This window comes from Trachemys scripta, chromosome 12 (genome assembly GCF_013100865.1).
Source record: "Trachemys scripta elegans isolate TJP31775 chromosome 12, CAS_Tse_1.0, whole genome shotgun sequence".
Lineage (NCBI taxonomy): Eukaryota > Metazoa > Chordata > Testudines > Emydidae > Trachemys > Trachemys scripta.
In genome coordinates this window covers 1646607-1662865 of record NC_048309.1, presented here as the reverse complement: position 1 = coordinate 1662865, position 16259 = coordinate 1646607, and the positions used below count along the sequence as shown (strand labels likewise).

At 46.8% G+C, this 16259-nt stretch overlaps 1 protein-coding gene across 1 annotated transcript; it reads left to right on the top strand.

Moving 5' to 3' along the window:
- Positions 1-3516: 3516 nt before the first annotated feature.
- LOC117885612 (BPI fold-containing family B member 3-like) lies at positions 3517-12752 on the top strand. The gene is made up of 15 exons (XM_034786893.1): positions 3517-3628; positions 3979-4093; positions 4947-5051; positions 5385-5522; positions 5955-6015; positions 6966-7026; positions 7800-7891; positions 8582-8764; positions 9615-9668; positions 9776-9940; positions 10046-10113; positions 10705-10747; positions 11637-11700; positions 11817-11893; positions 12723-12752. The coding sequence occupies exons 1-15, from the start codon at positions 3517-3519 to the stop codon at positions 12750-12752; spliced, it is 1368 nt and encodes a 455-aa protein (XP_034642784.1).
- The last annotated feature ends 3507 nt before the right edge of the window (positions 12753-16259 follow it).

The following is a 16259-nucleotide window of genomic DNA, read 5'->3' as shown; positions in this document are numbered from 1 at the left end:
GGATTCCCTCCCCCCATGGCAGAACCTGTCCTGTTGGCATAGGTACTGTCTACTCCGAAGTGGTGCAGCTGTGCCACTGTAGCATTTCAAGTGTAGACAAGCTTTAGTCTCCTCTTAGGTATGTTATCTGCTTTCCAATTAAGATTGCGCAGTGATTACTGGCACCAAAATCATATTCTATTCACCCCATTCTTCTCCTTTTGAACTAGTCTTATCTCCTCCAGTTTCATCTCTATTCCTTTCTTCCTACAATAATTTAATTTCTTAATCGTTGTGTCTTGCGAGTTACATTTACGAAAGTACCTTAGAACTGGTCTCAATGTGATTCTTTTTAGGAAAATCCCCTTCAATTTGCACAACATATGTAATGCCATTATGGTGCCCTTAAAACAGGCACATGACGTCCATTGACATCTCTATTTGACTACAGCTGACAGGAAGCCAACTTCTGAGCATGAATGAAAGGTCACTAATGAGCAGCGGCTCTTTGTCATGGAAAGGTGTCCCATTATTACACAGTCCGGTCTTCTTGATTAATCCCAGTGACATTTACCGGAGCTGTGCTTATGCTGATTTCATGCTTCTTATTTTCATCCACTCCAAGTTTGATGTGACTCAGATGAGCTGACAGCACAACACTCCTTTATCAACACACACTTGTATCCCATTACATGTCATGTTCTAGCCAGCAATGAAACCCGTTGTTCTTTTGAGGTTAGGGAGTGATTAAGTTGCTGGGACATTGGCAGCATTATAAGTACCTTGGCACCTCTCCTATGCTGACTTTGGCTGCTAGATAAGATCTTCAAAGCTGGAAGTAGTGTGATGGCTTTAAAAGCCATCTCGGCTAATCCTCTGGGGACACGTCTTTCCATCAGAAGTTTAAACAAAGTGCTAAATCCGAGCAGGTGCTTTTCTGGTGGGTCCCGCATTGTGCCTCACAGGTACAGAGAATCCCATTGGGAAGTCTCTCTAATGGTAATGAGTGGTTCATTCACAACTAATCACGTGTCCCACCAATCCCCCTTTGCCTGCGGGGACTGCTCGATCGGTGCATCCCTGGGACCCTCTCTCCCAGGTGGATGGCTCCTGGACCTGGCTGGCCACAGAGCACTGTCCCAAATGGAAAAGGCACCTCCGCTTTATGGCACAGGCTGGCCCTAAGTGCATCGTGTATGGTCACTCAGTGACTCAACAGAGACAAGACCTCATGGGTACTGCTTAATGTGCTAACGAGGGCAGGAAACATGCACACCGTGCAGTGGGTGGGTTATAATTTACTGTGGTGCCAGCACCAGGCCAGAAAAATCAGTGGCTACAGCCTAGGATCCTCCTGACTTCTGGACCTTGAGCCCTATATTAATTCACATGGCTTCTCTTTCCCTTGGCTGGTCAGTGCTGTGTCCATCATACAGATTTTTCTTGAGTGGTAACAGCTAATTTAAACACCATCATTTGTGTAGCTGGAATTAGGTTTTCCCATGTGCATTACTTTGCACTTATCAGTATTGAATTCCATCTGCCATTTTGTTTACAAGCAAAAACTTCTGGCTGAAAACCAAAAATTTTAAATTGGAAATGATGCTGCAATGCCTCATGGGAGTTATAGTTCAAGTGCCTCACACCTTCATTCTTCTGTGTGTGCTGGGCTTCATTTCCAATGATACACCATAGTCTCCCCCTTGCTAAGCCACCACAGTGCATGCTGGGAGCCCCTGGTTGTGGTGCTTCATGGGAGATGTAGTCTAGCTGGAGAACCCAGCCTGTAGAGGTTGATGGGGGCATGAAGTACCCGAACTACAAATCTCAAGCTGAATTTTTTTGGTATTTGGCTGAAAACTGAAAAGGTTTTTGTTTTCAGGTGGTCAGGTTTTCTTATAAGTTGAAATTTTCCGAGGAAAGCAGACACTTTTTTTTTCTCACCCCCACCTCATTTAATGAAAGACCCACATAGCCATCAAAAACTGTTTCTATGGGAAGATTTTCAACCAGCCCTACATACCAATCCCAGTTTTACTACTCAGTTGAGCAGAAAGGCAGAAAACTCACTGCACTAGACTAGCAAAGAGGCAAGGACCTTTTAGGTCAACCTTTATGGATTAGCACCCTGGAATGCCGAACTAAATGCTGGCCAGAAACCAGGATGTGCATTTGATACATGTTGCTCAATAATTTACCTAACTTTTCACATCTATAAGGAAATATTTGCACTGGAAGACATCAGAGATCACACCTTATTGTTAAACCCAAACAATTAGCCTGACTTTTTCTCAGTCATGTCATTTTCCTCATTCCTGTCACAGATTTTTTTGTATATAAGGGCTGCCAGTTGCAGGTCAGCTGCAGAGAAGGAGGACAACTCTTGAGACCTTTCTTAGTGACCAAGAGCTTGCGAAGGTAAGACCAAAACTACTCTCTGAAGAGCATTCTCTTAGATCAAGCCTGGACGAAAGCAAATCCACCATTACAGAGAGAGGGGGGCGGAGAGATTGCTGCTCTTCCTGGATTTCGAAGCACAGATGTATGCTTGCTGCATGTTGTTGAGAATTCTTGGAGTATTATTTCAAGGCTTTCATAAATAATAATTAAAATCATCCCTTGAGTAGCTCCATAAACCAGGTGCACTTAGACCCAAGGTGAAGTTGACCCTTAATTTTTATCTTGATGCTTGTTGCTCTGTGTTGTTATATTTCCATTTAAATGTGTTGATACAAGTGGGAGCAATGAAGAAGTTCATTCTGGTTCTCGAGACAATACTAATTCTAGTTGTGTCCCCCCATTTAAGTAGAGGGACTGTATGGCTGGAGCTGGTAATATCTCTAAAACCAAAAAAAATTTGACGTGTTCCTGTTGCACTTTTCTTTAACATAGTCCTTGAAAAACGACTCTAACACTTTTAGACACTTCATGCTTTTATCAGAGGCTTGTGTTCAATAAGGGTTTGCACTCCGTCCTAGCTGACTCTTCAGTGAAACCTGTGTTTATGCCATCCCAGTAATGTTCATGACATGTCGTGTTGCAAACAAGGTTCTGACTCCTCTACATGTGGGATACAGGTTCTGGTTTGTGGGAGAAAATTCTCAGTCAAACTCCAGTTTAAAAATTCCGGAAATCATTCCCGATGGAATGAGGAAAATGACGCAACTATCCTAAGGGGAGGGAGTAAGGAAAGTGGGATAACTGCTCGCTCCTGTCACATGGCTCCATTATGGAAGTCATCCGCTGAAGGTTCAAGTTTTGGTCTCTTCTAAATCCAGGGTAATTTGACTTCATTAACTTCAATGGGATCAGGAGTTGGCCACAAGTACCTATTGCCACTCATCTGCTTGTTGCCTAAATGGATCCCCTCTGCCATGCCTTCCTCCTTTCTCTCTGCTTCCCCTTCATTCTGTGCAACTGGCTTCTTTCCCTGTCTATTCTAATCCCGTCTGGCACCATGTCCTGTCTCCGGTTCCTGATCATCATCCTCTGATGTTTAATGGACTGGGAATGCTTTTCACAGGTACCACAGCCAAGATGCTAAAGGTTTGGGCCATTCTCCTCTTTGGCAGCCTGCTGACCCCATCTCAAGGACTAGACGGCGCAACTCAGGTTGTTTCCAGCGTGAATGCAAATGGATTAGTAAAAAGTAAGTTTTATTAGAATACTATTCAATTCAGTGTTGTGGAAGGGGTCAGATTTATTACCATTTTTTGAACCATTTTGTCCTTCCTTTTATTTGCTCCTACACAGAAAAGCTGTGGGCAGTACCAGAGTCACCGAGTATCAGTGACCAGGATAATCAGAGTCATTCTTGCGCTTATAAAGTACTTTGTACCCAAAGATTTCAAAGGGCTTTACCCAGGTGGGAAACTATCACCAAACCCACTTCACAAATGGGGAAAGCGCAGCACGGGCAGGGGAGGAGACGTGCCCCAGGCTACACAGTTGGGGGTGGAACCCACCTTACCTCCTCTAACCACTAGGTCATCTCTTCAGTTATAGATACTGTGCTCCACAGAGGCGACATTCTCAACAGTGTGCTAGGAACCGTGTCAGCTGGCAATGGGGGGCTCCTGAACCTGGGAAATCTGCTGGGCACTGACCTCACAAAGTAAGTCAGGGGGCAGCCCAGGTGTCCGGGAACAAACCCTGGGCTGATTTCTGGCCAATGGGGCAGAGGGGAACTGGCATAATCAGCTTCCAACGAGGAGCACAAAGATGTTGCAAAAGGCAGCGCTGATGTCCGGCCCCATTCTGGATATGAGCAGTCCCCTCCCCTCCCTACTCCAATACGTTTCTAATGAGAGAGAGAATAATCTAGTAGGAAGTGCTGTCTGCATTCGTCTCTGTCAGCCCTGATCATCCACTTGCGCACCCCGACCCACTGGCCACCCCCAATAACATCCCTCTGCTGGTCCGAGTCAGAAAGGAGCAGTGGGACAACTTCCCCAGGATCTTTTGGGGATCTAAGCTTGGAGCGAGCATTTGTCCCACGTGGTACTGAGACGATGTTTCTGGGTATGTGCCCATGCACTCGCCTGTCCAGAATATGACCCGTTACTGTCAATATGAGCAACTCCATAAGTGATGAACCTACGTGTGCTTCATAACCACCTGAGGCAGCATCGCTCACTCCTTGCTCTGTCAAGCATGATGCTGGAATAGCAGTTGGTGGGTTTTCCCCTCCGTTTTGGGGTTTTAAAGTATTAACAGCTAGTGTAAGCCCTTGAAGGAAAAAACCCTGTACCCAGTTCTACTTGTGCAGGAGGGAGAGTTCCCAGCACACAGTGGAATTAAAGCACTGTGAAAACGTAGCTTAAACTCCCACGCTGAAAACCCCTCTAGCTCCTGAAGCCACTTCCGGGGGACTGGCTGGCTGAGGGGCCGAACGCTGGGCTATGGAGAGTCCGTGTCCTCAGCACTAGCGTTTTATTGCCTACTTCTTGTTTGCTTTCGTTCTCCAGGCTGGAAATTAAAAAACTTACTCTCCCCAAAGTATCGCTGAAGCTCCTGCCAGGAGTGGGGGTCCAGCTGAACGTCAACACCCAAGTGTTAATTGAAGGCAAAAGGTGAGTAGTCTTAAAGCAGAAGAGTGCAACACAAGAAAACTCAGACCAGGACGCGTTCCTCCTGGGTCTCTGTGGACAGAGTCGTTTCTTTCACAGGCTTGTGTATATCAGCAGGTGTCATTTATTTACCATATTTCCACCTTTAAAAGTTCACGTGGTTCAGAAATAACAGAAAGATGATAGTGTAAAACGGTGGTGAGTTAATCGGAGAGCCCCCAGTTTAGCATGTAGACACGTCCTGTGAAGAGACCATTAGCCGGCCCTCTTTCATAGAGTCAGTCAGCAGGGGCGATTGTTCAGATGGATGCAATTAATTCCTCCGTCTTCTTTCAGCCTTCTAGCTAAGGTGCTCAATCTCCAGGTGGACGTGAACATTGCCGCAAGAGCCAGACTGGCACAGGATGACATGGGCGCCCCCAAGTTAATCGTTGAAGACTGCAAGACGCAGCTTGTTAACCTTCGGCTCCTCAAGTGGGTACCACAGATATCTGCTGTGCCGCAATGACCGTGCGCCACAGATGGGTCGGCACCAGCCATTTTTACTATTATCTTCAAAGAGAAGAAATTCGCTAATTCTTGTGTTTGATACTTACGATACCTCAGTGCCGTATTCGTTTCCGGTGACTAGAACAAATGGTTCTTTCAAAGGTTTGGCTCAAACGGCCAAACGAGAGAGTTTCTGCATTGTGCTGCGCTATACGTGGACGCATATTAATCCTAATATTGGGCCAGATCCTGAATTTCTTTCTTGCTATTAATTCCAGAACAAAATCCCAGCCTTGTGCTGTGCGGAGGGCAGCGTGACGCTACGCGCAAGCAGTTTGATTTCTCTTGTGCTGATTACGTTAGTTTTCCAGTTCCTAGCTGGCATCACCTCTAATTTTCTATTCTTCTGTTATTTAGTGTGTTCCCAGTACGTCCAGCTGTCCTAAACAAGGCCCTTGGGAACCTCTTTCCTGGAGTGGTAAGTCTGCAAAGCAACGGTGGCAAGGATCAAAGTGATTCCTGAGAAGCCCAAATGTGCAAACAAGTAGTCAGCTGAGTGGTCNCAGCGTGACGCTACGCGCAAGCAGTTTGATTTCTCTTGTGCTGATTACGTTCGTTTTCCAGTTACTAGCTGGCATCACCTCTAATTTTCTATTCTTCTGTTGTTTAGTGTGTTCCCAGTACGTCCAGCTGTCCTAAACAAGGCCCTTGGGAACCTCTTTCCTGGACTGGTAAGTCTGCAAAGCAATGGTGGCAAGGATCAGAGTAATTCCTGAGAAGCCCAAATGTGCAAACAAGTAGTCAGCTGAGTGGTCCCTATTGCCCTAAGTCATTGGGGCGCCTCTCATGAGAAAGGACCATTCCGGAGAGTAAAGGCTCACCCCCGAAGGAGGGGCTGGCCCACCATTTTGAAAACTGGGCCCTTGTGATGTGCAATAGCGTGTTGTCATGTGCCCAGCTATCTGCATGCTCACTTACTCCAGTCCGCATTCCCAGTCAATGGGTACATGAATTGGCTGTGCATTTTGTGCACATGAGCTGTGAAAATCTTGTCCCTGGGCTGAAGCTCACCTGGGTTCAGAGGGTCCACAGACTATCCCGTGCAGAAGTTAATAGAGGGATGGGCTTCATGACAAGCACTGGGCAGAGAGGTGAGCTTCTGCACCCCTTGGTGCACCACAATTGTACCCCTTCTGAGAGGTCAGCATTGGTCCTTCATTTGTCAGCAGTGAGGGTGTGGAGGGAGGAGGCTTTCTAAGAGGCTTCCCCATGCAGGCAATGAACTTCCTGGGCTGCATTATGGCAGCTTCTTGCCAAGTTCATGAACCAGCAATATTCCTATGACTGTACCAGTATGATACAGCCTGGGACAGAATCCGGTGACTCGGAGAGTCTCGTGCAATAGGATCTTTTCCCTGTGTGTTACAGCTGTGTCCTTTAATTGATACCGTGCTCAACACCGTGAACCCTCTGCTGAGCACCGTGAACTGTAAGTCTGTGGTCACTTCCTCCTTCCTTCCTGTTCCAAAATATTCCCTCCCTGGTCCGGGTCAGCACTTTGTAGCTGCCCAATAGGAAAAATGATCTGATTTTACGAGAGTATTTCACCTAAAGGATCTACCAGGTTTTCTAAATCTTTAAGCTGTTGTTAAGCTGTCCTGCAGCAAAAAGGGCAGCTGTAGAACGTAGGCAGTAGAAGCCATCAGTGCTCTGGTGCTGGAGGTGAGATTATTTCAGAACCGAGTGATCCAAACAACAGGGGATGGGAAACAAACCTTCCCAATGTTGGGGGGGAAACTCTGTAAAGTTTCTGATAGAGAAGATACTGGGAAAGTTCAGTGGCTGCTTTGGGACTTCCCACAGGGAGCCTGCGACTTCTCCATCCTAAGAGCCACTTAGTCCTGAGAGAGCGACACAGCTCAGTTCTGAGCCAAGTCCTACAGCTTTGCTCAGAGGAACTCAGCGCCACAGCTGGGTGCTTCTCTGCATGTTCTCTTCCCAATGCGGGTCATTTCAAGGACTGCTGCCCTCAGACGTGTTCTGCTGGGAATAGGGTGATTGGGGATATCCAGAAATACTTTGTGTGTAAGCTCTTCCAGACAGGGACTGTCTGTCTGTTCTGTGTCTGCACAGCGCCCACCATAGTGGGGTCCTGGTCCCTGACTGGGCTCCTAGGTGCGATGAGAATATAACAAATAACAGGAACAGAGAGCAGGGGCATTTCCCCTTCATCCCATTTTAAGAGACTTTGTCTCCTTACAGCTGTGGTCCCACTGGGTGTGGTAGGAGATCTCCAGTACACTTTAGCGAGCCTCCCCGTGGTCAGTGATGCGGAGATCAAACTGAATTTAAATGTAAGTGCTGTCACTTTCCTTAGCGTGCGCAGCCCTGAGCCTGCAATGCCGGATGGTTCCTGTGATCCCCTTCGGTGTGGTGACGATTTCTCAAAGGAGCCCCCTGTTTCCCAGTTGTCTGGAGCAGAGGACTCATTCAAAGAGGCTGTGGACTGCAGCCCAGTGACTATCACTTCCTCACTCGCTATAGACTTCATCATTCACTAAAGTTTGATGGTCGGGTATGAGAGATGAACAACAGCTTAGATATTTGCTAGTTTAATACAACAATGTTAAGTTGATCTTCAATCAGAAGCACCTAATGCTAGCATTTCCTAAAGCAACAGTGGTCACGCTTGATAGTAAGGTTCCATTTATAAAGAGTTGATAGATGGCAAATAGACGTTACAAACATATTACGGACATCAGTAGTATGTGGTGTTGATGGTTATAAGGACATCAGGAGAGGATATCAGATGTTTGTAAGCCATGGCTAGAAGCAACCTATTGATCTGTTGGATGTTTTCACAATTGATTAACTATTTATTAAAACATCTATGAATTGTGCAGAGACCATTTATAAACTATTTATGAATGGAATCTTACTATACAGTGTGGCCACAATGATATTGGCTTAATGACTAGTGTATTCCATTGTAGGGAGCTTTATGGATGTCACCCCCCCCCCGCCCCTTCTAAACTTTCTTTCAGGCTGTAGTTGAAGATCTGCTTGGCAATAGAGTGGACGATCCCACGTGCTCAGCAGCAACCGTATCTCTGCGGTCCGTGGTGGCCAGCCCTTCCCAGCTTGGCCTTTCCGTGTGTCTCCTCAGCTCAGTGCTCAAACTGCTGCTGGCGCCCGGGAATCTCAGCACAGACATTGCAGCTCAAACGGTGAGCGTGGCAAACCGGAAGGGATCCATTTCCTTTGAGCCTTCTGCCCAGGCATGCCACCTTTAGGCCCCCTCCTCTATTTTTGCTCTCAAATGCCCTAGGAACAGTCTGACTCGTTAGGGTAAGATTCCTGCCTTGTGCATTTTGATAACACATGGGGCTTGAGCTTGCACAGCACAGGGGTGGGATGCTGCACATGTGAGCACAAGGTAAAAACGTTGATGAGCAGGGGAACCTGATCCTGCCTTATTGAGAGGGCTTCTGCATGGCCACTGACTTCTCTCTATCTAGTAATAGCAGTAAGGTCATAGAGGGGAGAGTCCAGCGGCACCCCTCGCTGGCAATTAAGCCCTTGACTTTTGAGACAAGCCCATTTTCTGCCCATACCCTGCAAGTTTTTTACTCTGAGGTCTTAAGAGTAAGGGCACAAGACGCTTGAGACTTCTGCTCAGTGCAAACGACTGACAAATCAACTTACCTGTGCCCAGGTGTAGCGTAGCTCAGCCTTGTGTGGCGCATAGCAACCATAGGCGTCCTGCAACGCCCTGTGCAAGGACTTGCAGAATCCAGGCTATGACGCGCTGGATGTCAGCTTGCTAGTAATTAACGGCTCGGGGTCAGGTTCAGCCCCGAAGCAGTCAGAGAAGTGGCAGAGGAGATGAATCTGGGCCACACAATTCTCCTTGCATCATCCACTGTATCTGCATAATCTCAGCAAACTGCCACTTGCACGATCTGCTGCCAGTAGAACAACCCTGAGAATTGGTTGAGCAAAGAAACATTACTAGGGATACCGGTTTATGCATGATTCATTTCTTGGAAGCAATTCAGCTTTGTATTTCTCCCTCAGCTTCCCAGTGACACCCCGCTGACCGCCTCTGCCCTTCGCGGGCTCATTCCTGAGGTCAGCCATTTTATTTTTTTCAGATTTTTTTTTTTTTTGGCCATATCCCTCTTACCTTCAAAATCTTCTGCTTCTTTCCGTAACTGAGTCCTGGTGACTTTGCACAGGTCTCTGAACTGCTGCCGGAGTCACAGCAACCGTTGCTGAAGATCAGAGTTCTGGAAACACCTGCAGTGTCGGTGCAAAATGGGAAAGTCATGGTGCGCCTCCCTGCTTCCATTGAGGTTTCCCCCTCCGCTTCGCCCCAGCAGTCTCTCTTTGTTCTGGATGCTGTACGTATGAAGAGAACAAGTTTAGGTGACTTGGGGGTTTGTTTTCAATCTTGGAAATGAGAGAGGAAGGAATCAATTTGCTTTATTTTCTTGCTCTAATTGCAGGATATTGTTCTGAGTGTCCAGCCTACCATTTCAGACAACAAACTCCGCATCTCCGTAGCTCTGGAAAGGTAAATGGGGCTTCGTCCCTTGTGCCTCGTTCATATCGGAAGGAATATTCCTCAGGAGAACCACAGGCAGTGAACCAGACCAGATTAAATGGAAATGCACAATTTAAATTCAATACAAAGAGTTGATAATTCTTTCCATTAGATTCCCTGGGCTCACTTCGGTAACGACAGATATTTGAAATGTGGACTCTGAAAAGAATAAAAAATAATTAGGGAGCTTTGGTTACTGAAAAATGTCCCTCTATTTTCAGCTTGGTTTTCACAAAAATTGTTTCTGTACATGTATAAGACAAATTCAGGGGCCAAATGGGCATCTCATTAACATTCGAAGACTTGATTAGAGTTGGACTTCATTGTATTGTTACAATATGTTGTAGTCTGCGGAGATCAGGCACCGGTAGGTCAAACCCTAGATTTTCCATGTCTGTTAATTTAATGATAAACTGTTTGTGTAACTGTGTTGCCATCCCAGTGAAATATTAGTTTTCTCTGATCTACTAATGTCTCTCCACCGGCTATGCAGATACTGGAGAAGTTGATATCACATAGGATAGTCTCTGACTCTGTCTTGACTTTTTCCATTTTTTGTAGAGTCGGCCTCAGACTGGCTTCTTCGCTAATTAGTGATTTCAATGTAAGTTCATGACACACCCACTGAACAAAGTACAATAATGATGGAGACTGTATCCAGGGAATAAGGAAAAAAAGTTTTAATAAGTGTTGGTCTCCAAGCTTTTCTTGTGGGAGAAAACGCTGGTATTCTCATGCTCCTGGAGAGGGTTATTTTAATAGACTCTATCATTCACACTAAGCCATTCTGATTTCTAAGAATTGCGTTTGAATATATGAATTAATTTCACACGTTGGGAGCATCTTGTGAGTTTGTGAAGGTTGCAGGAGAGGGTGGGAGGGAATGGAGCATAATTACCTGTCAGTCATTTCTGTGATTAACACACCTGCTTTCAGTCCTGAAAAAGTTGGGAAACTCTTGCCTAAGATTTGCATTTTAAGAGCTCCGAGTGTCCTGCACTGATAGAATTTGCTTAATAAATTTGACACCACTCAGTTTTATACCCTTATAGGCATCTTCCTAGAGCAAAGGAAACTTTGATCTCCATAAGCTGACACCTAGCCTGTGGCATCTCTAGTGGGGAGAGAACAGCAGTTCGGGGCATTAGGTGTAAAGCAAGTGGGAGATTCTGAAGCAATCTCCGGACTCTTGCTGCTCACTTAAAATAAAAAAGGGGCATCACAGATTGGACTAACTGGGATCCTGACCGGGAGCTTACTGAAGGCACCTCTCATTCAGCACCTTCTATCTATATGAGAGAGTTAGATGGCCTCTATGATTGTAGTATTTGAGCACCTGATAATCCCCATGATAAACAGCTGGCAGGTGGGGGGACGTTCTGATCCGGAGACGGAATGGATCAAATTCAATGTCTCCACAATGAAAGGGCAGACGTTCTCTTTTTCAGTCATAAAATATGTGGTCACTAAGATGATTTTTTTCTCCATTGCAGGTTGCACTTCTTGAACCATTAATCAGTGACATACTCAATGCTGCATACGTGCCACTCATCAATGGTACGGTCTTTATCTTTGAGTCTTCTGAGAGTTCCGCAAGTGTTTCAGAGCTCTCTTGTCTTTCCTCGTTGGCTACAACCAATGATAGGCTGATAGTTTCTGCTTGTTTATTTCAGGTGCCCTGGAGGTGGGAATTCCTCTGCCTAATCTTCTCAACTTGAAGTGGGAGAATGGTCTTGTCAAAGTCATTAATGTAAGGGTTTGCTCATTTCTTCGGGTTGTTTTCCTGTAGAGTTTCATGATGGTCTCTTTTTCTGGATTCTCACTTCCTCAGACTTCGCAGTAACATCCTGTTAGACCCTGCCAGTCGTGGTCCTGAGTTTTCAAGAAGAGCCTCACTCTGCCTCTGAATTTCTCTCTACATTTTTCTTCTATTTTATAGTATTTTGTTGACTAAGCTCTGCAATCAAGTATTCCGACAATTAAGCGATATACTTTGTGTCCACAAAATTGGACACACAATTAGTGCAGGTGCGAAATACGGTAGAAAATTAGAGGCCACTTCTAAAAGTAAGGACTTCAATTGAAATGTCCCACCTTGTCGGCATGGTAAAACCTTACAAACCCTGCCGCTTTATTTGAGAAACAAATGTCTTCTCACTGAATGGGACATAATGCTAAATCTTCACAGTGCAACCAGGAGCCACATACTGTCGCAATTTCATACATGTATGTCCTGTCAAATCTTCTAACCTTACTCTAGGTGATAGTTTGTAACTCCCCATCCTGTTCTAGTCAAATTGTCTCCTGAGATGAGACGACGAGTTATACTAACCCATGTAGTAGCTTTGTGAGGTGGGTACGTTAAATGTTCGCTATAGATTGGATTTAAACCTCCATCTGATTTCCACTTGTGATCAAAACTAGGGCCATTAACCCCAATGTACTACATACTGGTACTGTAGCACCCATTAATCATTGCTAATTCTTTAAATGGACCCTCTAGCGCGGGTTAGAAAAGTTGGTGAAAATCCCAGTAAGAAAATTGAATTCTCTGAACGAGTGCCTTTTCTTTCCCACAGAACGCTCTATTGGTTAACGCACTGGCCTAACCCTCCCACAAGGGGCGAGTGTTGGGGACAGCCCGGGGATGAAGGAGAGAATTCATGACTGAAGAACCCTGCACTTCCTTCCTTTTGTTCCCCCTGACACTTTGAGTCAAGGCTATGACGATAGAAACAAAATGTTGTTCTGCTTCTGATCATTGAATCAAGCTGTAGAAAAGACTTAGTAGGAATGAAATTGTTGCTTAATTGGTTGAAAATAGTTGGGATTTTCTAAGCAAACTTCTGCAGTCAGCTTAAGCTTCAGGAGAGTTTGGAGCCGAGAACCCTGCTTTGTGCACGGGGCTGCGTTTCACTTCTTGTTACCCTTTCAATAAAAGCTTTCATTGCATCAGCATTCCTGATGTGGTTTTATTCCCCTTTGCTGTAAGACTCGGGTTGTCAGAATGCTCCCCTGCTCCCCTCACCCCCACTGCCACACAACGAATACAGAAATTTGCATCTGACAATAACGAAGAGCTTCTGATGGGAAAGGGGAGCCGTCATTAATAGTTTGCTAGGCGGCTATGTTAAGGGTCACATTTCTGAAGTTCAGCACAATGCCTGAGCCTCCCCAAATGCATGTCTGCGACGGGCCACTCCTCCCTTCCACAAACTCCGACTGCTCTGAGCCTTCTTTCTGGAAACACCACTGGGGAGTTTAGTGACAGTGTTTTAATCCCTCCCCCCAAAACATAGCAGTGTCTCCACACCTGCATCTCAACTTTCTAACCCCTTCTCCAAAAGCGGGGTGGGGAAGGGGGCCTACTCAGGACTGCCTTTGCCAGGCTCTCCTAGCCTTCTGTTTCTCGTCTTCTCTTCCCCCATTAGCAAGCCTTTCTGTGCCCTTTTATACAGCTTCCCTGCTAATGGGCTAATTAGCCCCAATCTGGTAGGGTTGCCAGTTTTGGTTGGTCATATTCCTGGAGGTTTTATCACATGACATAGTTGTTAATTAAAAGATTACTCTTTAATTCCTGGAGGGTTGGTAACCCTCCAATCTGGCCTGGTAATCAGGTACACCTCTGTACAATTAAGCCTTCTCAGGGAGGTTGGGCCTAATTAGTACTAATAATGACCACAGTGCCAGCCCGCAGCACTGTCACAATGCCCTTCCCCACCAATCAGGCAACGCCCCGCATAATTAGTACTAATAATGACCAGAGTGCCAGCCCGCAGCACTGTCACAGTGCCCTTCCCCACCAATCAGGCAACGCCCCGCATGTCCGTGCACCAATGAGTCACATGCGACAGTGTCCGTAGGAAGGTTTCAGTTCCCGCGGATAGCTGGAGGTAATGTTACCTCTGTGTTTGCACTAGCCTCTCTGCCCCCTTTCAGCGGCGATGCTCCCCTAGTGGGAGCAATTCCTGTGCCCTGGAGTACAGCCTTTCTGCTCACATGGCCCTCGTCAGTGTAGTATCTAAGCACCTCACAGTCCTCATACAGTCAGTATTGTCCCCATTTTACAGGTGGGGAGCTTAGGCCAAGCGAGTTGCTCAAAGACACACAGGCAGTCTGGGGGTGAGTCAGGAATCGAACACAGGTCTCTTGAGTTCCAATCTAGTGCCGCTACCCACTAGACCATCCTTCCTAGCCGGGGGCCTCTCTTATGTGCTGCCTTGGAACAGCTGAGCAAGGGAAGGGGAGGTTTCTTGCTTGCCCCTCTGCCTGGCTGAGGAGCACTGAGTCTGCCTGGCATTTCAAAGAGACTGTTTGAAGGAAGCTCCTTATCTGCGAGGCTGGGAGATGTGCTCCCCACACGGCCAGATGAGGTCACTATACCCAACAGCTGAGCAGGACACGCCTGCTGCATGTTCCTCAGTCGCAGATCGAGGCGGATCGTCTGGAAATGTCTTAGGAGGTTAACCACTAATGGCCTGATTGTCAAAGGTCCTATGGACGTCAGTGGGGGCTGCACTCACTCAGCACCTCTGAAAATTAGGCCATAAGCCGTGTATTAATTATTCCTCTAATCGCTCTCTGTAGAAGTAGAGGCTTCGTTCCTTGAGCTTCTGTTGGCTGCGTTTGGTCTGTGTGTGACATGTCTATGGCCGTGTATACAGGGGCCACGTTCAGACCTAGTGGTCACAGTTGGGTTTGTGGAGTTGCTATGACCCTAGATGACTGAATATGGCCCTAGATGATGTCCTTCCCCGGGTACATTGAACCAGGTACTATTGAAAATGCCCTTTCACAAGCTGGACGTCACAGGTCCAGCGGAATACGTGTGTTGTGCAAACTGAACAGAAGCAACTTCTAGTTTGTCTCCCAGCTATTACGGGGAGCGGCTGGGGAGAGAACAGGCCGGTAACGTCAGCACAGAGCTACGGAAATCAATGGAGCGACTCAGATTTGCACCAGGTAAGGCTCCGCTCAACACCTGGGGATCTTTGGAGATGTGCAGAAGTTGTGCCCATGGGCCAGAGCTTCCGCTGGTGTACACTGCATATAGTGCCATTGATGGGTCTCAAGCTTACGCCAATTTACACCAGCAGAGGATCTGGCCCTGAATTGTTAACGTCCGTGTTGCCGCAGAGACCTATAAAGTGGCGGGGTGGCGGAAATGGAAAGGTAGTCACGCTGCCGCTCAGTAGCGCTTTGGAGAAAACCCTGCACAGGAAAGTGGCCCATTTGCTAAATCATCTGGCTGGAAATGCCTCCCTCTGTGGCTGGGAAACTCCTTGGCTTTCACCAGAAATCTGTTTTCAAAAGGAAGATCTCTGTGCTGCGAGCCGGAGAGCTGAGACACCGTCTGTGCTGGGAAGGAACGGAGGCAGCTGCACTGTTCTACTGGCACTTAACTATTCCAGAAATGAACATCTGAATGACACTGCTGTCTATTCCACAGCCCTCTGGGAGCTCAATGACCCAGTATGCCCTCTCCAGCTCCCAGGGGCCTCCACGCTGGTTAGGGCATCATTTATAGAGCAATTGACCCTCCCAGCCCAAACATTTAAAGTGTCTGTGAAAGCAGCAGGACTGCAGCATCCTCCCTGCCTGGTCGGGTCTCTGGCCCACATGTTGGACTAGTGGCCACTGCCACCTTGTATCCCTTGCACAGGGAGTCAGGGCGTCTGCACAAACATGGCCTCCTCCTCTGTCAGCCCCAAATGAAACTTCCCTTCCACATGGAACGGTTTGGGTCTGCTGTGGCATTGCTCTCCAGCAGGCCAACGGGGTGTAGCACCTTCCCTGTATGGCTCGTCCCTTCCCTCCCGCACCCCACCTTGACAGGGCTTCAGTGACACACAGGGTCAAAACCCAGTCACACTAATGTTTATGGGGAAGCAACATCAGCAAAGAAAGGACGATCGACTCGGAATTGCATTATGATTCAGATTTCACAAACATTCTGGCAAGTAATTTTCTCACTGCTTGCCCAGTACTGGTTGGCAATTTGCATGCACAATTACCTACTTCGCACATGCAATGGTGGCAGTTGTTGACAAAAGTTCAGAGCACCGTGTGCACTTAAACTTAGAAAATCTGCCAGTGATTCACAGAGATGGCCTATA

Excerpts from the sequence above, each read along its gene's own strand:
- LOC117885612 (XM_034786893.1), top strand. The coding sequence starts at position 3,517 with ATGCTAAAGGTTTGGGCCATTCTCCTCTTTGGCAGCCTGCTGACCCCA. Across the intron at positions 7,027-7,799 it reads TCTGCTGAGCACCGTGAACT|CTGTGGTCCCACTGGGTGTG; the intron begins GTAAGTCTGTGG and ends GTCTCCTTACAG. Across the intron at positions 8,765-9,614 it reads CAGACATTGCAGCTCAAACG|CTTCCCAGTGACACCCCGCT; the intron begins GTGAGCGTGGCA and ends TTTCTCCCTCAG.